The sequence below is a fragment of the Taeniopygia guttata genome, chromosome 6 (genome assembly GCF_048771995.1).
Source record: "Taeniopygia guttata chromosome 6, bTaeGut7.mat, whole genome shotgun sequence".
In the NCBI taxonomy this organism is placed as follows: Eukaryota; Metazoa; Chordata; class Aves; order Passeriformes; family Estrildidae; genus Taeniopygia; species Taeniopygia guttata.
Window position 1 is genome coordinate 3,546,758 of NC_133031.1, and position 18,648 is coordinate 3,565,405.

Here is an 18,648-nt window from a genome sequence, read left to right on the forward strand (position 1 = left end):
GGGTACACAGGGGATGAGGGATCTCGGTGTGCAGTGTCTAAGGGGTTTCTGGGCAGAGTTGGATCCTGGATAAAAGGTTGGGTTAGGGGGAGAGTGTTAATTTCAGCCTGTTTCTTGATATTATCTACTTTAATTGGTAGTAAATCAACTTTCCCTTAGTCCAGACTGTTAAGCCAGTGAGGAGGAGTGGTGACTGATCTCCCTGCCTTCATCCTTTTATCCTGTATCTTCCTGTCCTGTTCTGGAGCAGCTGGCTGGGATGCTGGCCCCAGTCAATCGCTCACAGCTCAATGTTCTTCAACCCAGTCAGAGCTTATGTGCTGGTGCAAAAACACTGGCTGTGCTGGGAGGTCACACGTCACATCCCTTGGACAGCAGGTTTCTGGTCAGGGCATGCTTTTGCCCTGAGTCTCCTTTACTTTGCAAACAGCTGGTGTTGAAGGGGAAAGAAAAGGGGAGGACAGAAGGGAACTTGGATAATTTAGCATTGAGGTACTGTGTTCATTCTTTATTTTCTTTTTTTGTTTTGGTTAGGGTTGGTATTGAAAGTGTTTGAGATGGTATTTTGTGTTTAGACTTAAATGTTTATTATTTTTATTTATATTACAGTCTCACAAGTTGTGAGTTCTACAGTATTTCACTAACAAGTTACAAAAATGGCTTCGTATCTATCTCTGCAACATCTTTTAAGGAAAAACCATCTAATTAAGAAATGACACTAATTATTTTTACTTTTAATAACTAATCACTCATATCTCATTAATGTGGACTTTTCTGTCTAATTACAAAATACTACTCAAGCTCGTGAAGAAGGACTAGTTACTGCTTTAAAACTTTTAGCTTTATATATATTATTATATTTTAAACCTTTCAACTCCAACTTTTCTACTACATGATATTGCACACTTATATTCAAACTACACACTCATAATTTTAGTTCTATTATTCAATTTTGGAAGCCTTCTTCACAGTCTCAGGTCAAATGCTGTGTTCCCTTGGGGGTCAGTGTTTGTCAGCACAGAGTCTAAAATCCTCAGCATCCAGGGTTCCAGCATCCTATTTAAGAGAGACCAAAATCTAACAGATTGAGTACAGGAGCAGAAATGAGGTAAAGACAGATAAATGGAGCCCTTCAGCATGTTTGAGGTGGGTGGCTTGGGTTGCCTGGGGCTGCCTGGGGAAGCTCGAAGCAATTTTTATCACTGAGATTCCAGCCGGGAGATTTTAGAATAACCACTTTTAGAGCCAGGAAAGACATTCAGTGTTGCATGCAGCAAAAGTTGGGATAGAGAGGAAAAGAGCTGTTTCTTGTTGGAAAAGGTGAGCTGCTTTGTATCAGACTTAAGGCAGCCTCATATAAAGGGGGGCTCTTGTAATTTGTATAATAGATGTTGCCAGAAGCACTTGTAAATGTGTCTCTAAATGCTTTACTTGTAAGAAATTTTTGTGCAGAGAATGCTGTTTTTCACAAAAGCTCTGCAGTTCCTGCTGCACTGGTACTCCAGGTAATGTACATGAGTTAGCAGCATGTTTTATTTGGGTTCTAGAGTAAGATTTTCACCTTTTTGTGTGTGTGTGGGGGGGGGGGGGGGGTCCTTCCCTGGTCAACCTCTTTTCTTATTCTAAATAGTGCTTGGAGACTCAATCTCTTAAAGCTGTTAGTATTCCATCATTGCTAATTACATACTTGGAGAACAGGAGCTGCTCCCTCTTTTTCTATCAGAGAACACTCACTGATAGCCAAAAGGTTGTTTCAGCAAGGCTTTGATTAACTTTGTCACCCAGGTAATATTAAGAAAGCTACATTAGGACCTATAGAGATGCTGTTATTTTTACCTTTGGGTTGTCTAATACAGACCTGGAGGAAGCATTAATTTTAGATAGAAGACTGGACTTTCTTTCTCTCGTTCCTGTAATCATTTTGGGAGTGCAGCTGCTGCATAACCCTGAGCCTCTTAGCATGCATCTTACTGCAGATACGGCAGGAAATGAAAGATCTGATGGATGTGGAATGTGAATTCCCGCATGTGTTCCTGTGAGACCCAGAAAGTTATCCTAGTGCTTAAAGCTTCTCATTTTAGTGGTCTGCCTTCGGTGCTTTTCACACTCCCAAGTATTGCTTATTTTGGGAGGGGTGGACAAGCCTGTATGAACTAAAATTTGGATGCAGTTATTCCACACTTGGTTGCTGAAGGGGGGTGAGCTGTCGGCTGTTTACCTGAGGGGCAGATCTGGCCAGTAAATCTTGAAACGAGTTCATCTCTGTGCCCTGCACTGCTCTGATCCCCAGCTTCAGCCTTCTGACCCCTTTCTGTATGAAGCTGTTGAACTGCAGATGTCGAGTAATGGGTTCAAACATTTCTCTCCATCTCAATTTTAAAACAACAGTCTCCCTTCAGGAATAAAAATGATGAATGACTCTGTAAGCTCTTGCTAACCTTGGATGACATATCATGACATCTCGGTCTCTGTTTAGTTTTGAGTTCATTTGTTCCTTTTTTTTCACTTCCTGCCCGGTAGAGACTGTTTTTGTTGATAAGGAATTGTACCAGCAGCACAGTTCAGAGCTGCAGGAGTGAGAGATATGAGTGCTTTAACAGCATCTCTCCTATAAAATGTACTGGCAGCACACTGCTGGGGAGGTGAGTGGTAAGGAAACAGAGGGGTTCAGCTCATGTTGGGATGCAAGAATTGTGCAAGGGGTTAAATCTGAGGACACCTCAGCTTTTTGATGAGTTGCCTAACATGCCCTGTTTTTTTCAAACTGTTTTGTCTTTTTCATGTTTTGTTTTATGAGGGCAGGAGGTTTCTGGAGTGAGCTTGTATCTGTCAGATACTCATAGCCCTAAGGTAAAGTCTTTGCATGTACAACTTTTAATATCATCCAGCTACATGGTTATTTTGCAGTAGGATGATGCTGGGTTAGCAGGGTTTAGGATGTTCGGAGAACTGCGTTTTTGGGCTGCCACCCACATCTGGCAAAAAGGCAGAGTCCTGCTGTGCAGTGTTTGAAAAATGAATGAATTATGTTGTGTGGAGGGGGAGAGTGAAGCAGTAAAAACCTTGTATCAGTGCTAGCTGTGCTGTGGGATCAGGTAAAACAGGTCTATAAACAGTCTTTGGGGTAGAGCTCTCTGACTGAGGAGGGTTTGTGTCTCACTGAGTGAATTCTGCCCACTTGTTTTTGTATCTGATACTATTTTTGGGAGGATTGAAATTCCCCTCCTTAGGTAAAAGTTGGTTCTGAAAATTGATTTGCATCTTGATCCTTGAAGCTTTCTGACTTTGTTAACAATATAATAGTAATGCCAAGACAACAGAACTAGATTTGTACAGTATGTGGGACCTTAGCTGTGTTTTTCTCAGATAGTTTTTTAGTTTTAGTTTAACCCAGCTTAAAAACCTGGTTTTTTTCATGTGGGAGAGGTAGTCCTGGTTGCTCAACTGTAGCACATGCTGTCAGAGAATCAAGAAGGCTTGCTTATTTCACTTGCAAAAAGGCAAATTTACCCTTTGGTTCCCAACACACGGATGTTTTTTACAGCATTACTTTTGCTGAAACATTCAGCTTCCCACTTGAGTTACAGCTGTTTGGTGCCCACTTATTTTCCTGTGTCTGATTCGACCCTGGGAAGCCGAAAATGCAGTTGAGAGGAGGCAAATTGAAAATGACTGATTTTTGTTGTCAAAATGGATAGAAATGAAATATAAATACAGCACATGCCACAGTGAATTTCTAGAGCTGTCAATGCAGTGACCATCAGGGCCAAAGGTCCTGCTTTCAAGAAAGATTAGTGGAAACTATCCTTGGTTTAGATTCCAGACTTCAGAGGACAAGGGGAGTAGCAATTAAAGCCATTCAAAGTAGGTTATCAAAGGCAGCCTCATGAAACACAGAGGTCTGGACAATTTGGCAGAGAAACAATCAGTAACTTGGGTTTTGTTTGCAAACTTCATTGGAGGCTTACTTAAGTCCTCTCTGTAAGATACCTTTTTAAAAATGTAGGTTTGGCAGCTGTGTTTTAGCAATCATCAAAGAGAAAATATCCCAGACCATAGGAATGTCCAAATTGGACAACAGCTGCTGAAAAACCTGAGGCTGGCTACTGAAATATAAACCACCAGAGACAGGTGAGAGCTGCTGTGGTGTGGTTTAGTTGGGCCGTTTTGTACCAGAGTTGCAATTTGGTGTTGGGGAAGGCTTAGTATATAACCAGTGTAATATAATCTTAAAGATAGACTTTAAATCAGTCTGGTTGTAGATTTTCATGGACAAATGAGTGCTAAGTTTGCAAAACATACAAACCCGTTCATGTGCTCTCTTCCTGTTGGGCTGTTGTTTTTTATTTTTATAGCTCAATATTACAATTACTGCTTTTTATGTTGGGACAATTTGTTCTTCTATGCACAGGCACGTTTACTACTTCATGCTTCAAAGTTTGGCTTCCCTCTGTACAGACATGAGAAAAATAGTGTAGGCATGGAAAACAACCAAAGAGAACGAACCTGTCAATCCACAACTCTAAACATCCATCCTGGTTATACAAAAACTTCTTTTTTTAACCTTTAAAGACTTGTGCTGTGGTATGATTTCTACTCTCTGTCTGTGTAGTAAGCTAAATGGATTTCTTAAAACTGATTGACCATGTGGCTTTAAAAATACATGTTATATTAAGGAAAACAAACCACAGCTGTTCTGCTCCAGACTCTCAGCTGAGTGTGTGGAGAGGGAGGTGTGTAGAGGTGAGCTTGGCTGCGGGGGGAATCCCTGTGGGGTGACAGATGGGAAGCAGGAGGCTGTTCCTGAGAGGTGCTCCGGCTTTGTGGCCGCTCCTGCGGATGGGAGGAGGCGCAGGAGATGGCGTTGGGCCGGAACCTGCCAGACTCTGAACATTTGTCCCTTTTCCCGTGTTTTCCAGGTGCATCAGCGGCTGTCTCCTTGGCAGAGCGTGAGAGTGGTGTATTGCAGTACCGTAGTGCCCTCTGATGGTGAGTACACACCAGCTCCTGCCTCACTTGGACTTCCCCAACTCAGGTTTAATTCCCTGCTCTCTTTTCTGGTTGGGCACCAATCCAATTTGGAGCTAAGGAAGTGACAGAGAGAACAACCTCAGGAAGAATTAAGGCAATGGGCAATTTTTCTGTGAACTGTCCTTACAAAACTGGACAGGCTTTATAAAGAAAGATGGAATTGCATGCAGCTGTCCAAGTCTTTTTGCCAGACTTCTTTCTGATGTAGCTGTGAGGTCTGTATGACCTCTGCCCTTCCTGGAGGGAGGTGCAAGAGGCTGGAGCCTGGCTCTGTTCAGCGGTACCAAGCACTTGGACATGAAGCACAGGAAATTCTCTCTGAACATGAGGAAGAACATCTTCTCCTGTGCACTGGAACAGATAGCCCAGAGAGTCTGTGGATACTCCATAACCATCTGGACACAAACCTGTGCTGTGTGCTCTGGGATACCCCTGCTTGAGCACCAGAAGACTCACTGTTGTCCCTTTAGCCTGACCCTACCTGCTCCCTTAAGTCCATTTAGGTAACAAAAGTGCAGTTCAGCTATATGCCAGAATAGTCAGAAGCATCACTTACTGCTGTGAATAAGTTTTGAAGCCAAGGCAATGTTACTCCTTTATTTAAATTCTGGGACAGCTTAAACATGAAGCTTTTTTGATAAGGTTGTCAGAGCACAAAGCAAAAGGATGCTCTAGTGGAGCTATAAAAGTCTTGGTGTGCCAAAATGCAAAGGGGAAGGAGCAGTTTTCAGCTGCTTAACATCTGCATGCTGTGCACAGGGAGTGGAGCGCTTGTGCTGACAGATGTGAGCATTGAGTGGATCCTCTTCTTGTTAAGACTTGTTAATAAGGTCTGAAAGCTAATAAATGAAGAATTCCTGCTTCCCCTGCCAGGATAACAAGTGTGCAAATACAAAGCGAACATGACTGACTGCTCTGCAGAGCTTACATGAAAACCGGGGTGCTTAAACAGGTAGAATTGTAGAGGATGTGTAAGGTTGAGAAGGTGTCTGTTTGTGCTGATTTGATTTTACCTTTCCTCATGTTGTGCTTGAATAATTCTCTCATTATTTCTTCCGATAACTTTGCCTTTGCCAGTAGCCAATGTTCAACACTGACTTCTTTGGCCACACTTTTCTTTTACCATTCTCCATTGTGACCTTGTTTGTAGCTCAAGTTGATCTTAAGCAAAAATCTTTTAAAAAAAAACAACCATGACCTGTTGCTGATGCACATATGATTGAGTCAAAACTTTGTGGTACTTGGATGGAACTCATGCTTCAAAGCAGCCCCACACTTTATATAGCATGTAAAGCTTTTTAAATCCTCCATGGTCTCATTTTGCACCATTCCTGGCCAAGCTGTAGGTGACTGTAAATGTAAGTGCAGCACACTTGTATAAAATTAATTTATTTTACTTGTGCCATGTCTTTAAATCCTGGCTTAGAATTTAACTAGGGTAAGATTAGCTGAAACCTTAACTCTGTAATTAGAGAGGTACCAAATGCTTTGTCCACTTAGTAAGTTGTGAAGTAGTTGCAGAACACACAGGGCTGTGGGAGAAAGAGTGAGGCAGCCATATCCCAGGGGCTTGTTAATAATTTTTACTGGAGCTGCCTGCTGCTGTCTGTTAGGTTTGTGTTACTGTGTCCTTCAGATTTCCTTCTTATCTTTGCCTCTTCCCTCTTCAATGCAGTAAAAATCAGACCAGCATTGCTTGTGTGGGAGGTGGTGAGAGGACCAACCTGAAATAATGAACTTTCCCCACCAGTGAATTAAGCTAGGAAATCACTTTTACACGGTTTTTGCAAGGACAACATAAAGCAGCTGTATTTACAGACTTAAGGACCCTGTCTTTTGAAGGGAAATAATTTGGTCTTTAATACTTCACCTAAGATGGAAATCCTTGTGAAAGGCTTTGTTTGTGCTCCTAATGCTGATGACTCCTCAAATGCAGTGGGGCTGTTCCTGGTAGGCACTTCCTCCAGAGCTGGCAGTCCTAGGGCTCTGGTTGTGGTGTGGTACTGATGGGGATATGTAGACAAAATGTAAATGTAAATATTGTTCTCTCTTTTTCTCTGCCAAAAAAAAACTGCCTCACTGCCTGTGTAATCCAGGTAGCATTTTAAATTTAAAGAAAACCTGATAGCTGGTGTCAAAACAGAGCTCCTTGGCAGCTCTAAATTCTGTCTGGCAGTCCAAATAAATTAGCACTTTGCTGTATTTCTTTCCAGTAAATATATGACTGTTCTCTCTGAATTCTGTGCTTCAAAACACTAAAGCTACTAAAATTCTGTCAGATGTCTGAGTCTTAAGAAGAGGCATTGATAGGTTTTCAAATACTGTGGCCTCTTAGGATGCTTTAGTTGTTTAAGGTGTCCATACTTGGTTGCTTCCATCTAGTCTTTAAGGACTTGAAGGCAGCAATCTCTTGCAAGAGGGAAAAAGCTTTTTTATGCTTGATTCATTTCATGAAGGTGTGTGATAGTTAAGAATGAGAAGAGAATTTTTCTGGCTTTGTGCAAGTGCACTTGGTAAATCCTTTCTCAATATCCACGAGCCCCCATTTTTGGAAAGGTGTGTTGCCCCAGGACTTGTCCCCATAGTTCCCTTTGCTTGTTAAAATAACATCATTTGCCTTAATTTCTACTTCTGTTGACTTTTTGACTGGTTGATTTTGATGTTAGCTGCTTAAAATGACTTAGCATGTCAGTCCATGAGTTCAGTGAGTATAAGGAGACAGGAGTTGACCAAAGCTACAACAGGTTGGGATACTGAGGCAGATGAATTGTGGGTGGGTGTGACTGCACCATCCTTGACACACAGCAAATGATCTGAGCAATAAAAAGCCCCGTGTGTTTTTACGTAAGAAAGATACCTATAAAAGCAAATCATTTTGAGGTGTGCTGTTATATCTTAGCAACTACGTCACTTGAGGACAGTTATGACTGTGATTCAGTAAAGGGCTTAGGGAAGATGGACTTTTAACTTCTCTTTTCTATGTATGGGTCTCACAAAGCAAACTGAGCAGGTTGTGGCAGTAAAATAATAACCAGCTTACAGCTCATACAGGTCACTACCATTGATTTTAGAATTACAGAAATCCTCAAGAACACCCTCAGAAAAGCTTTTGGCAGCACCAGAGAAATGGAAAAATCTTGTTTTATCTACACCTAAGTAGTAATGCCTGTCTGGAGAAGTACAAAGCATATTGATCCCATGAATTTTAGATGAAATGACCTTGAAGCCTAAACTTGGAGTGCTCTTTTCCTGCAACTTCATGCTCCTGCTTTCTTACATGTTTTGCCTCAGGACAAGGAGGAAGAAACCAGAAGTAAACAAGAATATAAACATTTGAAGTGGGCCCTTCCTTGATGTTTCCTAATAGACACAATCTGCCTTTGTCTCCTGAGCTATAAATCCTGATGTAAACAGCAGTGTTTTGTCTTCCATAGTCCAAAATGCTTTTATTCTCAAAACCTACCCAAAACATACTGTGCTGCTGTGTTACAGCTTTTAGATATCATGTTGCCTTTAGAACAAAGGTGACTGTGTTTAGAGTAAGTAACTTTTACAAAGTACAGAAAAATGCTGCCAGGTTACTGGAGTGAGAATCTCTGTTATACCTTCATTTTTCTTTGGCCACATCTCTTGAGAAAACCGGAAGCTTAATCTGTTATATGCAGGTTATAATCAGGTTTGCCTCTTCTTCATGGAGCAAGCAGAGAAGATATGTTACCTTCTAATGCTGAGCTTGTGTTTTTGTTGTCTCTGTAGAAGTGACGGTGGTTTACCAGAACGGGTTGCCTGTGATTTCTGTGAGTCTTCCATCGCGGCGCGAGCGCTGCCAGTTCACCCTGAAACCCATCTCAGACTCTGTCGGGGTGTTCTTGCAACAGCTGCGAGCAGAGGACAGAGGAATTGATCGGGTTGCAATCTACTCAGCAGGTATTCTTGTTTACAAACTGATTGATTTACTTGCTTGCCAGCTGTTTGCATCCGGCCTTTTGCTTTTGAAGTAAAGTTTGCTGTAGTGAGTTTTCTGACATTCCTTGAAGAGCAGAAGGTAGAAGTGCTATTCCTAAAGTTAGAATATTGTGTAGTCAGTGTTGCCAAGGAAATCAGTCCTAATGGAGATGCTTTCTGGTAGTTCCCTACTATTTAGTAGGAAAGATGCAAGCTGTGCAACCTACAGAGAGGTTCAAATTGATTTATAAGGAATCGGGTATGGAAGGTGGTACATGAGAATCAGTATCCTGCTTTAGCAATGAGAACTCAGTCATGTTTCACCCTCGTTGTCCTGGCAAAAAGTATCATCCTTCACAGAGAATGTTTACATTATTTGTTTACATTATTATTGTAAATAGCTAAGAATTTATTTTGTAAACCAAAAGTCCGTTTCAGCTTTAAGGGACCCTGCTTTTTGATTTTTGGCTATATGGCAAAGCACATCAAGAGATCAAGTTCATCTGAAGACTTTACTATTTGTATTGAAGATTTTAATGTTTTTCTGTATTTTTGTATACTACTTCCATACTTTGGATGTACTATCTTTCCGTAATCCAATGCTGTACATTAAGATATCCACCCTCTGGTTTTCTGTAAATAATATTTTCATTATTCTAGTTACAAAGAATAGAAACCAAACAGCTGGATTTGGGATGGTGTTACAACTTAGCCAGAGCATGTTTAAGTTCTTTGTTCCTCCTGCTTAATGCATCATCTGTGTTTTCCTCACAGATGGCACACGTGTGGCCTCCTCCACAGGCATAGACCTGCTTCTGCTGGATGACTTCAAACTGATCATTAATGATGTCTCCTACCATGTCAGACCACCAAAGAGAGGTAAAGCAGCCTGCTTCTGCTCAGCACTGGGAGTGCATCTCAGTATTCAGTTCCCTGCTTCAGCAACATGCTTTATTAACTTGTTCAGGAGCATGAAGTGTTGTTTCTCAAAGGAAACCTCATGGTTTCTAATCCTGCCCTTGGAGCCCAATTTAGAGATAGCCAAGTAATCAGAATAATCACTAATGAAAAGCAGATATTTCTTTTCTGTTCAAAGCTAGTGCCCCCAGCCCTCAAGAGGAATAAACAAAGAAATAGAATTCCTTTTAATTTCTAAGTTTTTCAATTTTATTTTTTCATAATTACTGGAAAGTAATTTAATTTAACTCATTCTGAAGGAATACAAGATGGGAATTAGATTGAAACTGAGATTGTCTGTTTTTTTGGAAGAATAAATTGTTGCTTCCCCTGACAGCTAACATTGTTTCCATTTAAGTGTGGTACTTTGAATATTGCAGATAAACCTCAACACCCTGTTAGCTACCAAACAGTGAAATAAAGGAGACTGTGCCCTTAGAAAAATCATGTAGGAGGGGAAGGGAAAGCAACCTATTTTGAGTCAATAAGAAAATCCATTTCAGTAATACTCTTTGAACGTGTGTGATTTTCAAGATGTGAAAACCTGCAAAGAAGCTTTTGAGACATTTCAGCATTTCTGGGGGAGGCAGGACCTCAGTATTTTTGTCTGCCCTCTTTCTTCTGGGCAGCTTAATAGCCTTCATAAAACACCAGGTTCTTGTATGCCTGTAATTACCTTTGAGGATTTAAACAAAAGAGACAGCTTGGGAAATACTGTTTCTGTTTGGCTCTCGGCTCACAGATGTGGGGGATTTTATTGTTCTGTTATTCTGGAACTGGGACTGCAGTGTGCTGGGTGAGATAGTCTTTCTCCCCTAAATGTGGGGTAGACTGACCTCTACTAGAGATTATTTCTTTTTCCCCCATCTCATTAAAAGCACCTTAGCAGAAAGCTCTCTGCTAAGACTGGGTGTCTAAACACTGGGTACCACACACACACACACAAAGTTGTTACTCTGCTGTCACCCACTGTGTGCTGATAGGTGAGCTCTGGGATCACCAAGGTTACAGGAAATGGTCTCCTAGGATGCACTTGCCAAGGAGCTTTCTATAGTTTGTGCTAAAATGAATGTGCCTGCAAATAGGCACTGAGATTAGTTCTGTCAAACTTTTCAACTATTGCTTTTGCATTTTTACAAGATCACCTTGTGTATTTTAGAATGGAAATGCCAGAATACTGTAATTTTAAATATGTACTTCTTGATGTTCGTCTCAGTAGGAACATATAGATTTTTTTTCCTAGGAGAACAGGAGCTCTTTAACTAGAATGAAATTATGTACTTTGTGTGTCTTGGCGCTGGCAACTGAGTCACTTTTTTCCCCTTGAGCTGCTGGTGTTAAAGCTTAAGCTGTCCATGGCTTTTTGAGTTGGTAAAATCATATTTTAATAACTTAGGTACAAGTCCAAGGATGCTACAATAATTAAATTTTTTATTTAGTTAATGTCAAAATCTTTTGTTTTAATTTCAAGCTTCTTTTTTTTTTTCTATCTGGGCTGTAAGACAATACAAGTAGTCACAACTCCTTTATGAACTGGTATCCTGTAGGAATCCTTTTTGAGTTGGAATGCAAGGATCAAGGTGCTTTTGAGTCGTGGCCCTGTTCTTGTTTCTGGATTCCATGAGGGCAACTTTGCTGCTTTGCAGGCAGCACAGCAAGGGGTGTTGCCACAGAGCCCTGGGAAACAATTCTTGGCACTGGTGCTCAAAATGCTGCTGGTGAGGCTGTTGTAGGGTCCCTAACCCACAATGTTCAGTTGCCACCACCAATAACTCTGGTTGCTGGTGGTTTGTATTCTGAATTCTGCCTGTGTCTTGACAGCTGGTGTGATGGATTATAGCTAGTTTAGTTCATTTGTATTGTACATAAATATGAATCAGAAGCAGCTGTTGACAACTGGCCGGCTTTATAGGACTTCTCTCTTTTCCTTGTTCTTATCGAATTTTAGGAACATCCAGTAGTAAAGCCTAGTTTTCTTTCAAGGGAGATCACATTGTCTTAGAGTGCTGGAGCTCTTCCAAAGACCTGTTTGTTGAAAAGATAGTTTTGTTCGTTTCCGGTGCAGACTAATAATGGTTTCCCAAGGGCCCATGAGAAACCCTGTGGGCACAGTGTATAAAGCAGCCTCTGTTTTTCCCTAGAGCTCTTAAGCCATGAAAATGCCACAACGCTGAATGATGTGAAGACGTTGGTTCAGCAGTTGTACACAGCCTTGAGCATCGAGGAGCACCAGCTGAACAAGGAGAAGGAGCTGATAGGGAGACTAGAGCAATTGAAGGAGCAGCTAGCACCTCTAGAAAAAGTAAGGAGTTTCTCAGTGTGTTTTATTTATCCTCCAAATGTAGTCTGGATGTATTTCCAGGTTTTAATTGGGTCCCTAGCATACTTCAAATAGTTTTAAGATCACTGAACCATGTGTTTACCAAACCATGTCTGCTTTTGGTTTCTGTGGAAATACTTTGTTTCCTTGCTTCAAGTAGTTGGAAATGAGCTTGTTAGTAAATAAAGACTGGGGCTAATGCAACAGAACATCTCTGACTATAGAGAAATAAATACTTTCCTGAGGCATTCGGAGCATTCTCAGAGTAAATATAGGTGACAGCAAGATAGTGATGGAAAAGAAGCTGAGGTGTGTTTGTATAAGCATAATCAAATCATGTTTCAAACCATGTAGTGTTGCTATTAATATAAGGGACTCATTTTACAGTATTATCTTTTAACAGTATTAACATAATTACTTCTGAGACTGCAAGGTGTGTGTTTCTGCTTTCTGCAGGTAAGGATGGAGCTCAGCAGGAAGGCAGAGAAGAGGACAACCTTGGTGTTGTGGGGAGGCCTGGCCTACATGGCCACTCAGTTTGGGATTCTGGCCCGCCTCACCTGGTGGGAATATTCTTGGGACATTATGGAACCAGTCACCTATTTCATCACCTATGGTAGTGCCATGGCAATGTATGCTTATTTCGTAATGACCCGCCAGGTAGGACTTGTTGTGCTGATCTTGACGCTTCAGTAGAAGACTTTCTCTGGGCTCTACTCCCTAGAAAAATAGCCAAGTTGTGCCTGGTAGAAGCTGCTTTGCCCCTTCCTTATCCTGTTGGAACCAGATGCCACTTGTTTAATTTGTGGCAGAGAGGTGGTGTGTGGCTGTGGGGTGTTCTCATGGCCGGTTGCCTTACCGGAAATGCTTTTCTAAAAGTGTTCGCTGACTGACTGCTGTAGCCAGACAGATTCATCTGTATGAATGAAGGTATGGCTACATGAGGTACCTTCTGAGCTTCAAAGAAGCCCACCCCTCTCACACGCCATGTTGACCTTTTTAAAGAGCCCAAGGATCAGGCATCTTGTTGGAAATGCCTTTCACAAATCTAGCCTCCCATCCAGATGAAGAATCAGTCTCAGGATCCTTGTAATTGTGACAGATTCGATTTTCTTGTGCGTGGGTTTTTGTCTCATCAGTTCCTAATCCTGCCTAAGTAATGAGGAAGGGAGGGCTCAAAGTGTCTCTGCTGTCACAGGGCCGTCAGAACAGATGCTGCAGGTGTTCCAGCATGGTGTCCCAAGGGCCTGTCAGCTGCATCATTTCAGGGGCAGTATTTATAGCTTTTCTCCCTCCATTTTTCCACACAAACTTGTCAGTATGAAATGTTATTTTTTGTTGTCTCTGTGTGGAAGGATTCGCACACTGGGGACAGGAGGAAGGTGCTAGTAACTCACTGGTGGAGTGTAATAAATGGGTAGAGAAGCATATGTCTAACTCCATTCCAGCTAGACCCAGCAAAGTCAACGTTCAGAGCAGCTGGTGTGCAGTGTTTGGCATTTGTGACCAAGACAGCCTTGGTAACACAGCAGTCCTTTTGCTGTTGCTGAGCTGGCACAGCATCGAGGCCTTCTGTGATTTTTGTTCTTCCCTGGTCTGCCGCCTCCCAACCCCCTGCTTCCCATCCCTGGGAATAGGCTGGGGCTGGGTGAGGTGTTGTGAGGGAGCACACCTGGGACAGCTGCCCTGAACTGACCAAACTGACCATACCACATGATGTCACATTTTGCAGTAAATTGGGAGGGAGTTTCTCCAAAGCAGCTGTCGCTCAGAGTCTGGCTGGGCATTGGTCTGCTGGCAGAAGGTGGTGAGTGATTGCTTTTGCATCACTCTTATATTGTTGTTGGTTTTTCCCCTCAGTTATTAAACTGTCTTTAACTTTACACTTAAATCTTTCTTGGTTTTTTCCTACCTTTGGATTCTCTTCCCTCTCCCATCCAGCTGTGCAGCAGTGAGTGACTGGGTGGGGGTTTAGCTGCTGGCAGGGGTCACCCACCACTGTGTGAGCCTGGGGCCAAGCTTGTGCCTTCTGTCAGAAACTGGTCATTCTCCCTAAAATACATGAGACATACTGTGCTATGGCATCCTGTGCTGCCTCCCTGCTGTAGCTTTTTTCCTGTTTCCTCTCCTTTTTTTTCTCTTTAGGAATATGTTTATCCAGAGGCCAGAGACAGACAGTACTTACTATTTTTCCATAAAGGAGCCAAAAAGACACGATTTGATCTAGAGAAATACAATCAACTCAAGGATGCAATTGCTCAGGTAACAAGAATTTTTCCAGAAACAAGATAAAGAAATTACTACTTACTAGCTCTTTGTTGCTATTAACAGACACACTTCAAGCAAGAATGAATGTATTTTAAGTTTTCAGCCCATTTTCCTGTCACAGCCCCACTGCCATCACTGAATTGGCTTTGATATTGCGAGGAATAGAACTGCTGGAAGTGTAAATCAACATGAAACCCATATAAATCTTTAAGGGCCTTTCAGAAACTGCTGGTAAATCTTGATTTGCTTCAGACTTTTCATGCTTCAGAGGAGCCTAATTCAAGATTTCTTTTCTTCTCAGCTCCTACACACCAGATGGATTTAGTGAGGAATGAAGGCTTGCATCCATTCAGTTCAGGTCTTCCTGACATACCACTTCAGTATAGAAAATAATGCTCAGAAAACGTAGCTGTATTGTTTAAACCAGTGGGAGCAGATTTCTCAGACTCTGGAGACAGACACTCTTGACAGATTATCCACATTGTGGGATCTGTTCAGCAAAGGACTTGGATAGAGATGTTTCCCTGTGTTTCTCCAAGCCTTATTGCAGAAGGATGGTGTGAACAGAAAAAGCAGAATTACCACATTACTTTTCACTGCTCTCTATCATCCTTTATTCCCAGGCTCTGGAAATGGCAGTGTAAGATATCCAAGGCAAGAGGAGTTCTACCCCTGCCTTGGAGAAAAAACTGCATAAGGAAGGACCCACAGGTCTCTCTGGGATTTCTTGTGCCATGTTGAATACAGATGCCATTGGATGGCCATATTTTCCTGGAGCTTTTTAGAATCAACCATGCCTAATAATCTAGTTGGGATGTTGGTTTGCTGGGGTTTTGTTGGTTTCTTTAAAAAAAAATATTACAGTGGGTTTATGGGGATCCAAATCTTCCCTACCCTGTTCCTTTAAGTGGCTCCATACAGACAACTTCAGAGAAATACAGCTGAGAATGCCCAAAGAGTGAAAGCAAGTTGAAATCTCATATTTACAAAAACCAAATTCCTGCTGGACAGGGATAAAAAAAAGAAAATGTGGGAAAGCTTTTCTTTCTCTAAAGGGAAATGGTATTGGGGGAAGTTGTTTTGGGAGCTTGTGCTTTATAACGTGTCTTTTACTTTTAGGCAGAATTGGACCTTAAGAGACTTCGAGACCCACTGCAAGTTCATCTGCCCATCCAGCAAATTTCTGAAAAGGACTGATCAGCAAAGAAGCTCTGAACCCCGGCAAAAAACCTGTTCATAGCTCTTGCCTTTTTAAATTAAAGCATTGCAGGTGGAAGCTGGGACGTGGTGTTGGGGGGTGGAGGGTTTTTACCTTTAATCAAGGCAAAGGACTGTAAAGGGGGAAAATCTCTTAAATCTGAAGATGGGACATTGTGGAATGTTAGTTCTGAAAAGGGCTTGGCAAATAGTCACATTTTAAAAACTGTCAGAATGGTGATTGTGTACAAATACAGGACTGGGGGGGTTCATGGAAAGAATGTAATGCTGGGGTGAAGGGGTGTCTTCTTCCAGCTTTGCAGGGTCTGCCTCTTGATAAGACACCAGCAGCCTGCTTAGCTTTTTAAATTTTCCTTTACCTGATTCCAATCTCTTTCTCTCTTGAAAAAAAAACAAAAGGAGAAAAAAATAAATGAACAAAGAATCCAAGCCACCTGGAGCTCTGGCTGGTGATCAGAACTTGCACTCCACCGCCATTAACACGCACACTTCTGGTCAGACCTGGTCTCTTTTATAAAGTTACTACAAGACTGCTTTCTACTGGAAAACCGTGAGCTTCCCCTTCCCAGCCCACCCCCCTGTGCTCCACTGACTTCCTCCTTTGCTTATTTGTAGCACAGATTGGTTGTAGCCCAGTGAGAGAAGGAATGAGTTTTCTTCTGGACATTTGATAATCGATGTTTTGGATTATTCCGTAATAACTCTCTAAACTTTGCGTCCCAGTGCCCTTGAGCTCCTCCTAGAAATCCATGGCAGCATTGCATGAGCGGTTTTTTATATGCAGTCTTAAGGCAGGGAGGTTCCCCTCTTCCTACCCCAAATCTGAGAGCCACCTGAACTATGAAATTAGGAAGGCTTTAAAGGATTACCAAACTGTTGCCAGAATCATGACTCCTGCTTTAAAACGAACAGTTTTGGAACATGGAATAATGAAACTTGATACGATACTTGACTGCTTGTGTAATGGGATAGAAGCTTTCACATATCGTCAAAGCATTTCCCTTGCCCAGAGGCTTTTTGAGAGCCTGGGGATCTTGCAGTGCAAGACACAGAACTGCTTTGGTTCTGTAGCACTTTCCCCTGATTAAGTAGCTTTAAGTGAACTTTGTGTCCACAGGTCAGAATTTCTTGGGAGTGGCTAATGACATCTCTTGTTCTTAGCTAAAAAGAAATAATGGAAGGAAGGTCAACCCATTGCCCTCTCTCTTAGCCAAGGCTGGCTGCTTTCTAAGCAGATAAAACATCTCTTCACTCAAAGCAGGTCAGTCTGGTTTAGCACCCTGCTGATAAATGCTCTGGAGACAGGATGAAGGTGGGAGAAGGACACTAAGCTTTATATACAGAAAGGCTGGCTGCTTCTTTTTGATGTTCACTACTGCTCCTCACTGTGTCATGGAAGAAGGCTTCTGGGTTTTTTTGGGGAACCATGTTTTAAAAATATAGGAAAGAAAATAATTCAGTATTAACTAGATGCCAGGTGCCTTGCAGATGTGGAAACACAGCTGGGATTGCTGCCTCTTCTCACTCAGTGGCATGTTGGACCGAATGGGTGCATGTTTCTAGGTTTTTTTTTTTCTTCCCTTCCCCTTTTCCTCTGTCTTTCCATTTAATTACATTGTGTGATTATTTTTTATCTGTTTTATCATGTTTGTGTGATGAGTTTTAAAAGGAAAAAAAGTGAACACAATCCTGTAGCTGAATCCTTGGTGTGTGTTTGGGATGAGGGAGGGAGCATGGAGAAAAGTCCTTCTTTTAAAAAAAAAAAGAACAAAAAAAACCCTGAACATGTGTAAAATCCTGTATCATTTATGAAATATGTATAAAAGAGCAATGTACTTCTGGAACAATAAATAACTATTCAATTTTTGAATCAGTGCTCTTGAATAATGTTATTTTCCCCAGCTGAGAAGAGAATATGCCCTGTGTGGCAGCTCTGTCCTGAGTTTCCTCCATTTCTTTCTGTTTAGGTTGCGTCTTCTTGACTGATGTCACCTCAGCGAGGCCGTGGTGATGCAGATAATAGCTTTCCTGAAGAAGCCTGGATGGAGATCTGGCTGCCAGGCCTGGCTGCCTAACCCAGGGGACTCAGGAGCAGTTGAGGTGGTGAGGTAGAGGTAGAGATACTTGGTCTAGCAAAGATCTTCCTTTGTTTGGCCAGCATAGTAGCAGGATAAGAATATATACAGGCAGATAATACCCAGCAACCCAAAAGAGGTAGCTGTGGTGTCAGTGTATTTCTATATTGCACTTGTGTGTTTTTTTGGAGAAAAACTGGTGTTAGGCTTCAGTTCCTTTCTGCCTGGGCCCTTGAATGGTTTGCCATGGTAGCACATGATTTGTTCATTACCTTTGGGAATCAGCAGAGTGTGCTTTGTAGATTATTAGGATGAGATGTTTGGTGCAGGTTTCCATCTTACCTGTGGCTTGCTTAAAAAAAATTACCATCTATGTTAGCTGGTTTTTGAAAAAAACAACTCTTGTGTTTTTCAAAGCTGGAGGGGAAGGGCTGGAAGCTCTTTGTTGTCAACTACCTTTAATCACTGCTGACAGGCCTCTTTCCTCCAAGCAGCCCTTAGTCTGCTGCTGTCCCCAGGTGAGCTGCTGCCACCCTTAGGTAAATTGTTTGGCTCAGTTCCATAAAATTTCGTCCATTTTGGCGTCCAGGAGAGCAAGAGATGTTGTGACATCTTATTACCACCATCTATCTTTTGAAAGCAAAAGATGCTGTTGCAAAACTGTTCCTGCACATGAATTAATGTTGTTCTAGAGATGGGATGGGTAATAAAAGTAAGGAAAGGGGCTACACTTGTGCCCTGAAATCCACAAACCTCCCTCTCCAGTCTCAGTGCCTTGGAATGCTAACGCTGAAGGGAAGGGCAGGGTTTGTTTACTCTCCTGATCCACACTGT

The 18,648-nt window shown here is 41.9% G+C and overlaps 1 protein-coding gene across 2 annotated transcripts in view; it reads left to right on the forward strand.

Moving 5' to 3' along the window:
- The window catches only part of MCU (mitochondrial calcium uniporter), an 80,875-nt gene extending 63,266 nt beyond the window's left edge, over window positions 1-17,609 (forward strand). Inside the window, exons 2-8 of one of the 2 annotated variants that reach the window (XM_072930843.1) lie at window positions 4,920-4,989; window positions 8,788-8,958; window positions 9,751-9,855; window positions 12,075-12,235; window positions 12,710-12,913; window positions 14,399-14,515; window positions 15,645-17,609. In XM_072930843.1, the coding sequence (XP_072786944.1) occupies window positions 4,920-4,989; window positions 8,788-8,958; window positions 9,751-9,855; window positions 12,075-12,235; window positions 12,710-12,913; window positions 14,399-14,515; window positions 15,645-15,761 (945 nt within the window). In that variant the 3' untranslated portion in view covers window positions 15,762-17,609. Of the gene's footprint in view, window positions 1-4,919; window positions 4,990-8,787; window positions 8,959-9,750; window positions 9,856-12,074; window positions 12,236-12,709; window positions 12,914-14,398; window positions 14,516-15,640 lie in introns of both variants that reach the window. The other variant, XM_030275671.4, reaches the window with a different exon arrangement.
- Window positions 17,610-18,648: the final 1,039 nt, after the last annotated feature.